The sequence below is a fragment of the Cynoglossus semilaevis genome, chromosome Z, assembly GCF_000523025.1.
Source record: "Cynoglossus semilaevis isolate Cse_v1.0 chromosome Z, Cse_v1.0, whole genome shotgun sequence".
Lineage (NCBI taxonomy): Eukaryota > Metazoa > Chordata > Actinopteri > Pleuronectiformes > Cynoglossidae > Cynoglossus > Cynoglossus semilaevis.
Genome location: NC_024328.1, coordinates 4044651 through 4059409, shown reverse-complemented (window position 1 = coordinate 4059409; position 14759 = coordinate 4044651). Strand labels below are relative to the sequence as shown.

Here is a 14759-nt window from a genome sequence, read left to right as displayed (position 1 = left end):
ACCTGAGTGACATGATATACATCAGTCTTTATGATGATGTTGCCTGTTTATCTCATTAGTTTAATTTAGTATTGCTGTTTTTACTTGACATGGTAAATAAATTAGCTCAAACTTACAAAAAGTGAGCATGTGCCCATGCACAGACATTGATGTTGATAGATTTACTACCTTTTCTGTGATACCGACAATTTCCACAGGCAGAGAATAACACCGTAGTCAGGGAATGTCCCCCTGAAACCGAGAAATGCATGCTTTCAAGAAAGCATGCAAAAAGCCAGATTGTTAAGAATAAACAGGTGTACCATAGCTGCAAATTGCAACACTGGCTTGCAACTCAAGACAACCTGTCAGGACCAGTGTACTGTATAGTGTAGCAAATAGAAAGATATTTAGAAGGGAGGAGCAGCACATGAGAACAGGTGTAGAGAAAATAAATACAAAACAATGTTTAGTTTAGACCCTACAGAGGGATCAGGCCCACTTCATAAGATATTTATAAACAGGAATACAATTGTTTGTATCTATAAACCTGTTACAGCACTATCACACGCAAGTAATAACTGAATTAATTAACTATTTTTCATTTTAGGGAAATCTCAAAGTCCTCAAAATATCATTACAAGTACAATGCAGTTTACATAATTCCCCTGTTTGGCACAACTAAACATGTTAAATGTAAGAAAGCAGCATTAAACACACACAGTTTGTTTTTGTAGCGTCATAGCACTTGTAATGATATTTTAAACAGAAAGTGAATCTAAAATCTGCCCTCATAGGCGGCGTTCACAAATAATAGGAGATCTTTGTGTTCTCCATTATAACCTGTACAAATGTAGTACATCAAGGTGTCAGAAACAGATTTAATGCTGCATTAATTGCCTTATTTGAAGTGTAGCTTTCCTTCACTTTAACCATAACCAACCCTGTCTCTAAACAGAAGACTGCATTTAACATGAAGACAATTAGCAGGAAAAAGATCAAAGATAAAAACCAACAGGTCAGAGCAAAGGTGGGTGAGAGAGCGATAAGGACACTCGATGAGTGACATACATGCTGTAGAATAAGGGTAACACGTGTTGGGATTATTGCACATCCTCCCTGGGCTACAACATAAACTATGGTGACTTGCTCTTTTACTGGCCCCTCTGTCATTTTCCTTGTCTATGATTCTCCCTTGCTGTCTCTCTAGTCTATAGATGGCCATTATCCAGAATACCCATACTTCTAATTGTCCAAGCTCTTAGTGCTTACTGGACGAGATGAGATGACGCTGTGTGCTGAGTGAACTTTCAGTATATCCATTTCTAACACATTCTAACACAGATTGGAAACAGACAAAATTGTGTTTTAGGACTTGGCTGTGTAACAAAATGTAATCATTAATTGGTCATTTAAATTTATATGTGTGTTAACATCTTGTCAACATCATTGCAATATAAAACAAACTGTTTAAAGAAACACACACACACGGTGCTTTGTGAACCAAGTAAAGAGTGTCTTATATAAAATGATAAACTGGAAGCTTGTAAATCTCCTTATCAGTGATGTTTTGCTGAAAATGCAAAATGATGTAATTTGGCAGAAGGAGGGGAAATAAGGAGAGATTTGGGGAGTAGCAGAACAGAGCAGAGGAGAAGCTGGGGAGAGGAAAATAGAGGAGAGAAGAGTAGCGGAGAGCAGAGGGGAGTATTGAGGAGAGGTGAAAATTGAGGAAGAGAGGAAGAACAGAGCAGAGCAAATGAAAAGAGAGAAGAGGAATCAAGAGGAGATGTGATGAGAATGGAGAGCCAGACAGGGAGATGGAAATGGAGCTGTGCGAAAGAGCACTCAGATTGAAGGATATCAGATAGCCAATACATGCACATGCGCAGATACTCAGTCTCCCTCTTTCTTTCCCTCACAAACACACACTCATACTCACCCACCATCTGCAGGACAAGAAAGTGAGTGGCCTTTTTCCTGATAATGCATCACCTCCTTTTCTCTGACTATTATTGATTCATTCTAGCAGCTCCTCCTCTCTCCTCCTGTCTCTCTACCCCTCTACATACACCTTTTCCCTTTCAGTCCACTTCTAGATCTTCACCTCACATCTTCAGCTATTGACCTTATCCTTCCTTTTATTTCCTACTATCGCCTGTTCCTCTCACACCTGTCTGTGATCTGTTTGTATATTTGTGTATCAGCCTGCTGCCAGTTTTCACCTCAGCTAATTTCCTTATCAGTTATTGACAGAATTCTTCAACATTTATTGCCTTTTCATACATGTATAAGACTTTTTAAATGTGCAGTACTCATAATAGTACAGTAAGCAATATAGTGCTAATAGTACGGAAACATCTATAGCAGGGGTCGGGAACCTTTTCAGCAGAGAGAGCCAAAAAGTCACATATTTTAAAATGTATTTCTGTGAGAGCCATACAATTTTTTTACTCTGAATACAACTGAAGTTATGAATGTTTAAACCAGACCAATAATTTTCAGAGTATAATATGTTTCTGAAAGGTATTAAAGTTTTTTTTTTTTTTTTAATTATTAACGTTTTACTATCCATACATAATCTTACCATTAATGCGACTTCTGGTGCTGCATGGTTTTGATGCGATTGGCTTCAGGGTAAAACAAAATAATCTATGGCTTAAAATGTGTAACATAGTTATAAATATATGGTTCCACTTGCCATACAAAAGAGTTTAATACACACCACGTAAGAAAAACCTTAATTTATCATACAGTCATTAAATGCAACACTCCTGCTGATTAGAGTCGTGAAGCCCCGGGAGCAACAGTCAGGCTCTGCTGTCCTTATGGTATAAGTGCACATATTAGGAGCTCCATCATTAATTAATTTGATTATATTAATTTTATCATTCATTGTACGGTTATTAGTTTATTTATTTAGTTTATATTTTCAGCGTCAGAACTGCCTCTGTGTTGCTCTAAAATGGATTGACTTTGTTTTCACATTTTAGGTCAGAAATAAAAGATGACGTACCAAGCTGATGATTCTGTGCAATTACTTAACACAACACAAAGAGAGTACGCTGCCACGGCAAATGCATGTGAAGATTATTTTAACACTATGATTTATGTAACGTTATACTTGAATATCAGCAAAATTATTTATTACTTATTGTGTTAAGAAGTACCAGCTAAGCTTGATCTGAGAGCCAGATGCAGTTATCAAAAGAGCCACATCTGGCTCCGCGAGCCATAGGTTCCCGACCCCTGATCTATAGAAACTCTTGGTTATAAAAAAAACAGGTAGCTTCTTTTTCCTCCACTGCAGGTGGTGCTGTTTAACAGTTTCAAGAATTGTACAATAACTTTACATTAGTTGATTCCTTTGGCTCAGTGAAAACATTATTTGTATTATCATTTACTTAAATGATTAATGTGGTTATGAAGGGTTTGTTTGTCTCTGTATGTGGCCCTGTGTTAACTGGTGAAGTGTCCAGGGTGAGGACGGGGTACTGGGCCCAATGGCCTGTTAAGTTGCACTCTATCAACAGTCTCATAAGAAAACTTAAATTCCCTATTTTGACAAATAAACTACAAATAGGAAAACCTTACATCACTACTTCACCTCAAGCAATATTTAAATGTATTACATGTCTGAGCATCTTCTATCAAAGCACTACACAAATGAAATGTGTAATTATTAGTATTTTCATGATATTATATTTTATATTTAAACTACTTGGCAACTAGTGTAGGAATAAACACTTAAAATAGGGTCAAAAAAGTTTTTTTAAATGTTTTATTTGACGTTGTGTCAATTAACACAGCAGCTGAACATTTTACAAAGCTCATCAGACTGTTCTACATCTAAGACAGCTACTTACCTCCATTATGTTCAGCAGAGTGCTTAGTTATTGTTATAAGCTTAGATGATGCTCGTTTTATATATACTAATGTGCATCACTTAAAGACTGGCAGATTTATAACAGTAGACAAGAGCTTTACCCAAAGAAGTGGCTGGTGCTCGAGAATTTGAAAAAGCTCCAATAAGAGAACAGAACTTTGTTTTATTTGTGTCCCTTTTTCAAGGAATCTAACATATTGTGACAAACCAAGAACCAGTCTATTTGACTAGGTACATATTTACCTCCGATTTGATGTCCTTGTGCTATTTTCAAGAATCGACTGAATACAACCAGTGCCTGCTCCCTTCCATTCTTTTGCCTCTTGTACACTATCTCCTCTCCACTACAGCATCTTCTCCCGTCAAATCTTCAAGGCTTCAAGGCCACTTCAGTAAGCCACAGAGAAACAGTATTTGGTATCAACACATTTACCTTTTTGATTAATGGCAGGTGCTGCACCATTCTCTGTCATCACTGCACCAGTGATGACAGAGAATCTTCATAGACATGCACCAGTGGTGAGTGGGCAAACTGATTTAGATTAAATTGATTTCCACATGTATTTGAAGTTGTAATTGTAGTTGAACAGCACCACAGAACTACACTGGTGAATGAAGTCAGAGGAGATGCCTTAGTCATTTATGAGATATTGTTTGGCATTTTTAAATACTGCATTTTACATTTTCATAAAGGTAAATTATGACAAAGTAGGTAAAATGTGGCATAACATGTCTATGTCATTCACCCGATGCAGGTCACAGGCTTGTGACAACATTCCCACATCATCCAACAAGAAATAAAATAACAGACCCAATATTTGACCATAGGATGACACCACACATGGCCAAACCCGCCACGTGTCCTCCAGAAGAGTCCACTATTCTTTAAAGAAATTTGGGCCACATTCACTATTTTAGATGATAGGTCACTGTGGGCCACATCTATTATAGTCTGAGCCAGATTAAAGTTTGCAGAGCTCCTCTAATGCCAGACATTTTTAGCTTTATCATGGTCTCTGACCATAAAGAATCATGTGAAGAAACTGTGCCGACAAGCAAATGGTTTTTGGCACTGATGTTAGAATCTAAAATTAAAATCTACAAAAATCTGAGGTCTGAGTCAACATAACACAGAAAATATTTTCTGACTTCATCAGCCAGAAGGGAATCATTAATATCTGTAATGGAGCTGTCATTAATATCTATTTACTGTACAACTATTATGCAGAATTTGTCTGCACTGTTTGGAAAAGTATTGGAATCCATTCTCTATGAAGATTCTCAGTCATCCAGGTCATGATCGAGGTTGAAAAGTTCTGTCAGGCAACTGGATGTGAATTTTCTAAAAGAAGACGTGTCACCTCTAATCCAAGAGGCTTCTTCAGTTCTAACTGGTGGTGGGGAGTACAGTAGATATATACTCTAGGTGTGAAAGAATAAACACCCAACAGAGTGGACCTAAAGTAGCTTTATTCTTTATCACCTAGAGCATATATCTGCTGTACTCTGAACTGAAGAAGCCTCTTTGATGAGAGGTGAAACGTCTTATTTTAGAAAATTCACGTCCAGTTGCCTGACAGAACTTTTCAACCTAATGGAATCCATTGTTTCCCTGATATGTCACTCAGCGTCATGTGATCCCTTATTGCATATTCACATTTCATTCTTTCTTTAATGTCACTGTGTCAGATATCAGCTCAACAAAATGAATGTGCAATACTAACATCTGCTTCATCGCTTTGGATCTTAGAAAACAAATATATGAAGTATTTCACTGACCTGTGTACATGAATGTGTTCATGTTTGTGTTTTCAGATAGTAGCATCAGAGCAGTCCATCCATGCTGTTTTAGGAGGACCAGAGCCAGATGTTGACACTGTGGCTGCAACGCTGTCTTTGGCTCTGCACCTTGGCGAGGTAACACAAAATCTGCCTGTTCATAAGCATGTGTTCTCCACATTCTCCATGAGTTAAAATTTGGATCCAGCACTAACTTCAGTTAATTTTGCTTTATCCCAAAATAAAAAAAAGAAAACTAAATCTCTTCATCTTCAAACTAAGAACTAAATCTCTTCATCACCAACTGAGCCAGTCTAGAGCCAAATCAAATTGAAATACATATAAAAAGGGGACAGCAATAAAGAAGTGATACTTAAAATGGAATTTATTGTATTAAAACCTTTACATTTATACACACAAACAGATGAATAATTAAATAGGTTTAAACTTGTTATTCTTAGCGAATAAATACCAGTAAGTAAGTGATCACCATCCATATATAAAGAATCAGCTTTACAATATCTTTTTTAAGATATTTCTACAAATTTACATACCTGCAACCTATCTAAAAGCAACATACTTTTGAGTTGTGACCTAGCAAAGGAATTGCACATTGAAAAACAATTTGTAGAATTTTAGTAGAGTTAGAAATAACTATATAGGAATAGAAATATTATTTAATTAAATTATATACTTAATTTACAGTCATTCTCCATTTTTCTAAAGATGTTGATGGAAGTCTAAACTGTATTTAAATACATTTTTAATTTCTAATGAGGGTTGTGGGTGAAAAACACATAAAAATGTGTATTTTATGTTTGGTAATTCATACATTTATTTGTGTATTAGTCACAATAAGAACATACTAATTATTTATTATTATTATTATTATTAATTATTTTTATAGAAGGAGAAACTGTATGGCAGACTCTGTGTGCCAGTGTTTTGTGGTCAGCAATGTTCCACAGTTCTGCCTGAAGATACAGTGCAGTATCTTCAGACGATGAACATTCATGAGAGTTTGCTGCTGTGGAGGGACGACATCGACCTCTCATCGCTTCATCACACTGGAAAACTCTCTCTCACGCTGCTCAGAGATGGACTTCTAGACAGGTAAACAAACTTTTGTATGCAGTTCAGGTCCAAGTCTAAACTGTGGGTCACTCTGTTGTGAGTTCAGCTAATTTTCAGTTATTTAGTTCATGGCTGGGACACAAGGGAAATTCTAGCAGGCAGGAATTGAATAGCGAAGGAAGCCTGAGCAGTTCAACACTGCAACACATATTCACGTTCACAAACACACACACACTATTTATTTATGCAACAAAAGGCTGAGTCCATGTTTGTGTGCAGTTCGGGGCCTACATGCATCCCTAAAGACTCAAAAGGCTGTTGTATTAATGCAAATGCTTCACAATGATCATCACTTTCTACCCTGCAGCCATACATAACACCTCCACCCCTTCGTGTCCTCCTGCCCCCAGGTCTGAGTACCACGCTTTGGAGTCTAGCATCCTGCGAGTGGTCCATCATGACGGGCAGCAGGACACAGGGGACGATGGGGCATCGTTCGCAGTCACAACGGTCGCCAGGGAGATTCGTCAAGAAGCAGCGGAGCACGTCAGAGCAACGCTAAGGAAGACTCTTGGAGGTGAGGCGGGTACAAGCGACCACCAAGGGGGGTGTAATGGGGCGATGAAGGAGGACAGACACAAATCCCCTGACATGACTCGCTTAACACTCACCAGGAGAGATGCAGAAGAAGAGGGATGAGGGCTTGTAAATGTGAATAAGGCAGATGTCTGAAATATGCAAAAGGCACACAATGAATTAGCACAGTGAAAAATGAATCTTTATTTTTTTATTGAACTCTTTCAAATTGCTTTTTCAGACTGCTTTTGTTTTGTCACCTACAGTTGTGTGTCTGTCCATTTTACTCCACTTAATTAAAAGTCTATTTCTATTAAATAACCACTCAATGCCTATGTACAACTTAGTATAATGTAAGGGGACGTGTCCTTGTCACTGTCATACAGGTACAAAGTAAAAATATAAAATGTCATTATAATGTATGGATATATTGTATTGTAATATATGTACCGGTATATATTTTATAATTATATGCATCCATTATTTAAATAAACTGGTAGAGGAGACGATCGTGAAATAATACTTAAAAACATATGTTTTAATGCACCTATTTGCCACACACTCAAACTAATAGTTCCTTCTCCAACATTTGTGTTCATGCCCACCATAGTGAAACAGTGAATGTAAATACCTGTAGCTATGCGAAAGTAAAGGACATGTTCTCCAGCTGTCAGTGTTAATCCACTGGGTGAAGGATGGACAGGAGACTTGACTGATCTCTGCTTCTTTTCTCTCGCTGTGATGAACAGACTGGCAGACAGAGGATGGTCTGTAGGAGGAAAAGTGGATTATTGTGGATGGAGTGAGAGGAGTGAAAGGACAGTGGAAATAATATTTCAATAGAATGATGTACTAAGAGTACTCCAATTTTATAGTTCTTTATGAGGTTTGTGGGCAATTTATATGGGGTGATCGATTTCTAGCGCGCATTTTAGCTAAATCCTTCTAGTGTTAAATCCTTCCTGCTTTGTGCAGTGGAAACTTTTATTCAGGGAGTTAGCTCTCAACACCATGGAGGATCTTAAATATGACAAATTCTAAAAAAAAAAACTTAACAAAACACAATTTCAAAATTGTGAAAATTAATATTTTTTCTACGAACACGAAGTTTCTATAAAAAGGTAGATGTGATAAAACCCTGACTTAACTGTGGATTTTAACATAGGGTCAAAAAATCTGGAAAAGATCTTATCATCAAAGTTAATAGCTCTGCTTATTTACAGTGTACTAATCACATTATGTGTGTGTTGTTTGTGTGTCTGCAGAGGCCCTGAGGCTACAGAGTAAATCATTATGGACCAAACATGGCCGACAGTCATCTGAACTGGAGGAGCTCAGGCAATATTTGGATGAATTAAGGGACATCACAGCAGGTCGAGCCAAGGAGAAATGTGAATATTTGATCATGTTTTGAATTAGGCCTGTGAAGTAAAGATATCTGGGTGTATCATGCAAGTAACGTTACAAGTACTGTTTGTTCTGCATCCACAAGGTGAACACAATCGTGTTAAAAGCATTATAAATAAAGTTTGAAGAGTTCTGTCAGGCAACTGGACGTGAAATTTTCTCAAAGAAGACGTTTCACGTCTCATCCAAGAGGGTTCTTCAGGGCACAAATGTGGTCAATGGTGAGGCTGGTTCTTACCTGGTTTATGCCGTTCAGTGCAGTGAGGAGTGTACTGACCTGTACATTGGGGAGAACAATCAACCGCTACACAGGCACATGGCCCAACACAGGAGGGCCAACTCCTCAGGACAGAACTCAGCTGTTCACATACACCTCAAGGACAAAACACGCTCCTTTGAGGACAACAATGTTCACATTTTGGCCAGGGAAGACAAATGGTTTGAGAGAGGGGTAAAAGAAGCCATTTTTGTCAACCTGGAAAAACCATCACTCAACAGAGGAGGTGGACTCAGACACAACCTATCACTTTTAGGAACAATACCCAAAACTGATTCTCCTCAGTTTCACACAACAAAGAGGCAGGTGACTTAAACCGTTCTGATGGGGACCACAACAACCCATCAGACACTTAATGACTGTTTACACTTTCACAATTGACCCCAAGGAGTATATATCTACTGTACTCCCCACCACCAGTTAGAACTGAAGAACCCTCTTGGATGAGAGGTGAAACGTCTTCTTTGAGAAAATTTCAGACCAGTTGTCTAACAGAACTCGTCAAACTTGACCATGACCTGGAGGACTGAGAATCTTCACAGAGATTATAAATAGAATTCAGTAGACCTTCTGAACCGTAACTGGTGCTCTTAGAATCAGGGCTAAATGTGTTTAAAATGCTGTAGATGAGTAGGATATCAGATTCATAAAAGGGTGTGTAGGAGCTAAGAGGCTAACACATACCAATACACAATGCATTTCAGTACTAATAAGGTACATAGGATATAAGGAGGCCAATATGTACGAGCTGCTCTGGGCTAATTTAACATTTATGTTTATATTGTTAACGTGTATTACACTCAACATTGCTGAGTTCTGGTTAACGTATTGGTTGAATGTTTCACTACAATGAAGTGAAGGAAAAGACAAGTAACAGGGATTACATAGTTCATATTAAAAATATTTTTACAATATAAAGGTTGTTGTTGCAATGAACTAGTCTCACAAATGGTGAACTCTTTGGTCTTAGGTCTGTAGAAAAGGCTAGGCTGTATGCCCTTAATATAAGTGATAAGTAGTACCCACAGGCGAACTGTAGTTTTCTTTCACCTGTTCACCATTGGGGAAATTACACAGACATAGTACTGTGAGGCAGAAATAAAACGGCAACAACGTATGTAGTGATTTGATTATGTTTACAGTTTTACAGTTATGTGTTAATATAAACAGCTCTGTTATCTACATGTTTACACTCAATGTGGGTTTTAAGTGGTTAAAGAGTGACAAAGCAAAGTGGGAAACGAGTACAGCCAACAAATGAAACAAAGGAAAGGCAGACAGTGAAACAAACAGCCTGAAGCGTTGACATCCCATCCCAGCTGAAAACAAGTCTATAGAAACTTAAAACCAGAGTTTCGATTTCAAAAGTCCTCATTCTTGAAATATTCAATATTAAAATATCACTGGTCTTGGATCAGTGTTGTGTCAGAGCACAATACATAAAATGGACACACCCCTGATGTCTGCTTGGACAACATAATGTAAATATGACAGAACACAATTAAATGTTGACATTAGTATAATTTTAAAGTAGCACAATCAGGTAATGTTTTTGTAAATACAAAGCCTATTGTTTCTTTTTCCTTTCCTCCACTTGTTTAACTCGTTTATTCCTTTGAATCTAATCATAGCTGCCTTTGGTATTTGTAAAAGGCATTTCCTTATTTTGCTTTGTTTGCAACAGTGGTCTCAGACTCCTGTTTGCAATGTGTGAAACTTATAAATGTTTTTTTAGATAGTGTAAGAGTGGATGTGTGGCAGACATATCTCTTCAACTACAACTCATGACGTTCAAATATGGGTGTAACATAGAGTGTATTTTTTGTGCATTTATTCTTGTACTTCTTTCTGTCTGTTGTGGATCTTATTTCCGTGTAATTTTGTTGTGTGTTCCATATGTGTTTGTTATGTGTATATAACTGTTAGCCTGTTTGTGTGTACTGACTGGATGCAGACTTGGAACAGCTGCACACAGCGGAGCTGAAGGAGTTTACTGGTGGGGGAATGACAATAGCATTGTCTTCAGTCACCACAGAGAATGAGGTATGTTTTCAACGTAAAGACTGTCTGAAATACCAATTTTTCATTTTGTTTCAATCAAATTATTATACTAATACAGTGTAATAATGCAGTTTTAACGCCTTCCGACTGCACTAGGCAGAAAACCTGGTTATGATATATTTATCGAGTTAATGGGTATGTTGTCAAATGTGAAGATAAGGATGATTAGAATAAGATCAAACTAGACAATTAAAGACACAACTATTACTATAATTAAACTATTTAACGGTCAGTATTTAATATAATGCTTTAACTGACCTTAAACTTAACAGCCATGACATTAGAGTATTGTATATATTATTATATACTTTGGTGCATGTCCCTGTCATTGTCATGAGTAATTTGAGAATATTTTAGATAAGTTTGAAAGTAAAAGCTATATATTTTTTTAAATTTCAAAGTTACCTTAATGGCTTTATGTTTTTTTGTTGTTCTTTTTTTTGAGAACTTCACACCTATGTCGTTTTAGGAAGTGCTGCATTCTTAGTAGAGAAGCCCCTGTGGTGTCGTATCTAAATGAGATGCAGACATAAAAACCTGAGAGCTTTAAACAACATGCAGCTAACTTCCTCCAACTGTTATACTTCAGCTCAACACAAACACAAAAGCACACGCACGTGCAAATTCACACAAATGTTCAAACTCACTGAGGAAATGTTAGTGGTAACGGTTCCATCTTTTTCCACTGATTTTTCTTAGTTCTTTTGCTTGGCATTTTACACAAACATAAACTATAAATGTGAAGGTATTTAATTATATTCGTTAAACCTAATTGCTATCCTTAATAACAACCACTAAATTTCAAACACTGCGCAGACACCCAATGACTAAAACTAAGCGTAACAACATAATAGTTGGACTAGTGTTGTACTCACACGACAAAAAAAAAAAAAAACAATTTTCTACAATCTAACCTTCCAGTTGGCTTCTAGCCACAAACTCAACAGGCGATAATGTCTAGTTATATGAGCTGCACGACGACCTCCCGACATCCAATCTGCATATTTGTCAATAAAAACCACTATTTAAATGCTTACCTCTAAACACAATTTGTAGGGATACATCTAGTACTGAAATATTACAAATAGGCCCCCAACTAACATTTAAATAAACACACAGTTTACTGTAATTAGCATTATAAAATTGATTTATTTGTATGCTTTGATTAAAGTTAGGATAACACTAACCTTTATGTAAGTAATTATATTAGGTGTCCTAAATAAATAAACAAAAGTAACCAAAAAACACAAAAAGCCTTGACCCGAACCTTTTTCATAAATAAATGTCTTAGTGCTAATTTTAAATGTAATACTTAAACCATAAAAAAAATCCTCATATTTGGTCAGGCCCTGCAAATTGTCTGAATGTCCTCACAGGTACAAACACGTATGCACGTTCACACACACAGAGAAGACTTTTACTACTAACTCTGGCTTTTCTCTGCTGTCAGTCCCCTCCTGCCACCTTCTATAAAATAAAAAAATAAAAATTATTCATTATTTCTGTTATATCTCTTTCTCACTCCTAAAGCCCATTTTTCTCAGCGGCTGCCTAGTGTGCAGTATTAGGCTATGTGTAAAATAAATGATGTCTGTAGCCGTAGGGGTATGGCTCTGCCTCCCCCAGAAAACTACCTAACGTCCAAGGAACATTAAACACCCAGATCCTCGTTTAGCGAATAAATAACCATTCATTTGAATGGCTTTGTCTGTGTGAGAGCGCCGGACTTTCTGTGCATATTTTACCAGCACTGAGTCTGCATGCTGCGTGTGTGAGAGAGAGAAAGAGAGAGAAACACCATTAGAGTTAATATAGAACAAATGGCCAGGGGCCTGTGTGTCGCCAGCGGACCTTCCAACTCCACAGCGTCATGGTGGGTTACTAATGACCTGAGATCAGGCTCCAAAATGAAGCCCTTATATGCACGTCATTTGCAGTGTGTATATATTTATATATTATTTTTTAATTGTGTTTGAAAAGAGAGCAAAACGGCATCCGCAGTATCACTCATTGAGGAGCTTAGGGAAGTTGTGCCTTAAATGATTCTTTCAGGAAAACTAAATAAATTAGATTCAATTAGACTCTAATGGTTTATGTGTTATGCATTTGTCAGAGTGTGTTTTTTGGTGCAGGGTTGTGTGGGTTTAAAAGCAGTTAAACAGGACGTAGCTGGAATTTGAGGTGACATAACTGTGACTGTCTTGTAGGCAGAAGAAAAAGCTTTCCAGAGTGCTCGGTGTAATGATATGGACACATTGTATAGACTGACTAATGGACATTTGTGCATTGTATAAACATGCATTAGTCAGTCTCTCTGCTTGAGTGAAAATGAATGTTTGTGAAGTTTAGTCTTCTCAAAATTACACAAGGACTGCCAGTATTTTCTCGTGTTGTGTTTTTACTAGTATGATCGGGGAATGTATAAAGTTTTAAAGACAGATTTACATTAGATTTCAACATAAAGCTTTTATTACTGCTCAAAATTTGCTGTAGTTTTTGTAGTATTGGCCATATTAAAAGCGATAGTAAATGCTTTCACAGTCTTGTAGCAATATCGAAATTCTGATCTAACCAAATTCTACAGTCTACAGTCAAAACTGTAGTAAATTTAATATTTAACTTGATAAAAGCTTAAGCTACAGCTGAAAAAACAGCTATTCTATAACTTTACCATATATTTAGGTATGGGTTAACAGCACCATATATGTAGTTTTCAAGGGTAAAAGTAGTTAGTACAACTAGGGCAGCCTTCAAGCAGCCACTCATTTTGTGGGACTGAAGTAAAAACGTTCTTATTTTTAGCATTACTCATGGGTCACAGAGAACCATCACCTAAGAAGATATGATATAGTCTTTTAACAAACATAGAATATTTAGTGTACTAACACATAGCTTGACTTGATAATGGCATACGCCAGTGTGTATGTGTATGTGTGCTTGTGTGTGTGTGTGTCAGAAGTTTTCATGGCTCAGTAATTAGCACTGGCAGATGAAGCTATGGTCGGATGAAAAGTCATCATGCTGTGGAGTTGATGAACTGTTGGGACAAAAGAAGCCCGCAGCCACACACACACACACATAAACAAAGTCATAAAAAGTGTTTTTTGTATTTGTTGTAATGGACATTTATTGTCTAAGAATTCTTTCCAACACTGTTTTACTGAGCACATGAGAATTTTGGTGTAAACTTTTAAAAGACAACATGTTTCTTAAAGCCAGTAATTGAAAGTAATAAGTGTTGTGTTTTGTGTGGTAAACAAAATAAATCATCTCTTTCACACAAGACGGCACTAGTTTGTTTCTAAGATTTGTTTCGCCTTACTTAATGTACGTTCTTTTGTGATAGTGAGTGTGTCCGTTCTTTCATCTGTTTTAGTTTTATGTTGGCATCGTTGATTGTCTCTAATGCGTTGTTTGTTCGTAGTCCTGCGGCCCTTCTGTTTGTTTATGCGGGGCCAGTTTTGCCCGTACACCACTTGCACAAATAATTATAGTAGCTAATGAAGGGGCCTGCAGCCACAGCACTCACTAAATGCCTTTCTGATGAGAGGCACGAAGAGACAGCAGGTGCAGGGTGGGCCTCCCAGGGACAAAGATTGAAGACCAGGGAAGCATAGTTCCTCACCCCATACTCCCTATCTCTATGGTTGTATATTCCCTGTGACCAGGCTAAAATATTGCTGCACAAAGCTGCAAAGGTAATTATTCATATATATATAT

The 14759-nt window shown here is 37.2% G+C and overlaps 1 protein-coding gene across 1 annotated transcript in view; it reads left to right on the top strand.

The window, feature by feature from the left end:
• The window catches only part of LOC103397529 (uncharacterized), a 39298-nt gene that overhangs the window by 1270 nt on the left and 23269 nt on the right, over nt 1-14759 (top strand). Inside the window, exons 2-6 of the mRNA XM_017042844.2 lie at nt 5681-5782; nt 6552-6757; nt 7129-7295; nt 8560-8685; nt 10933-11021. Of these exons, the coding sequence (XP_016898333.1) occupies nt 5681-5782; nt 6552-6757; nt 7129-7295; nt 8560-8685; nt 10933-11021 (690 nt within the window). The remainder of the gene's footprint in view (nt 1-5680; nt 5783-6551; nt 6758-7128; nt 7296-8559; nt 8686-10932; nt 11022-14759) is intronic.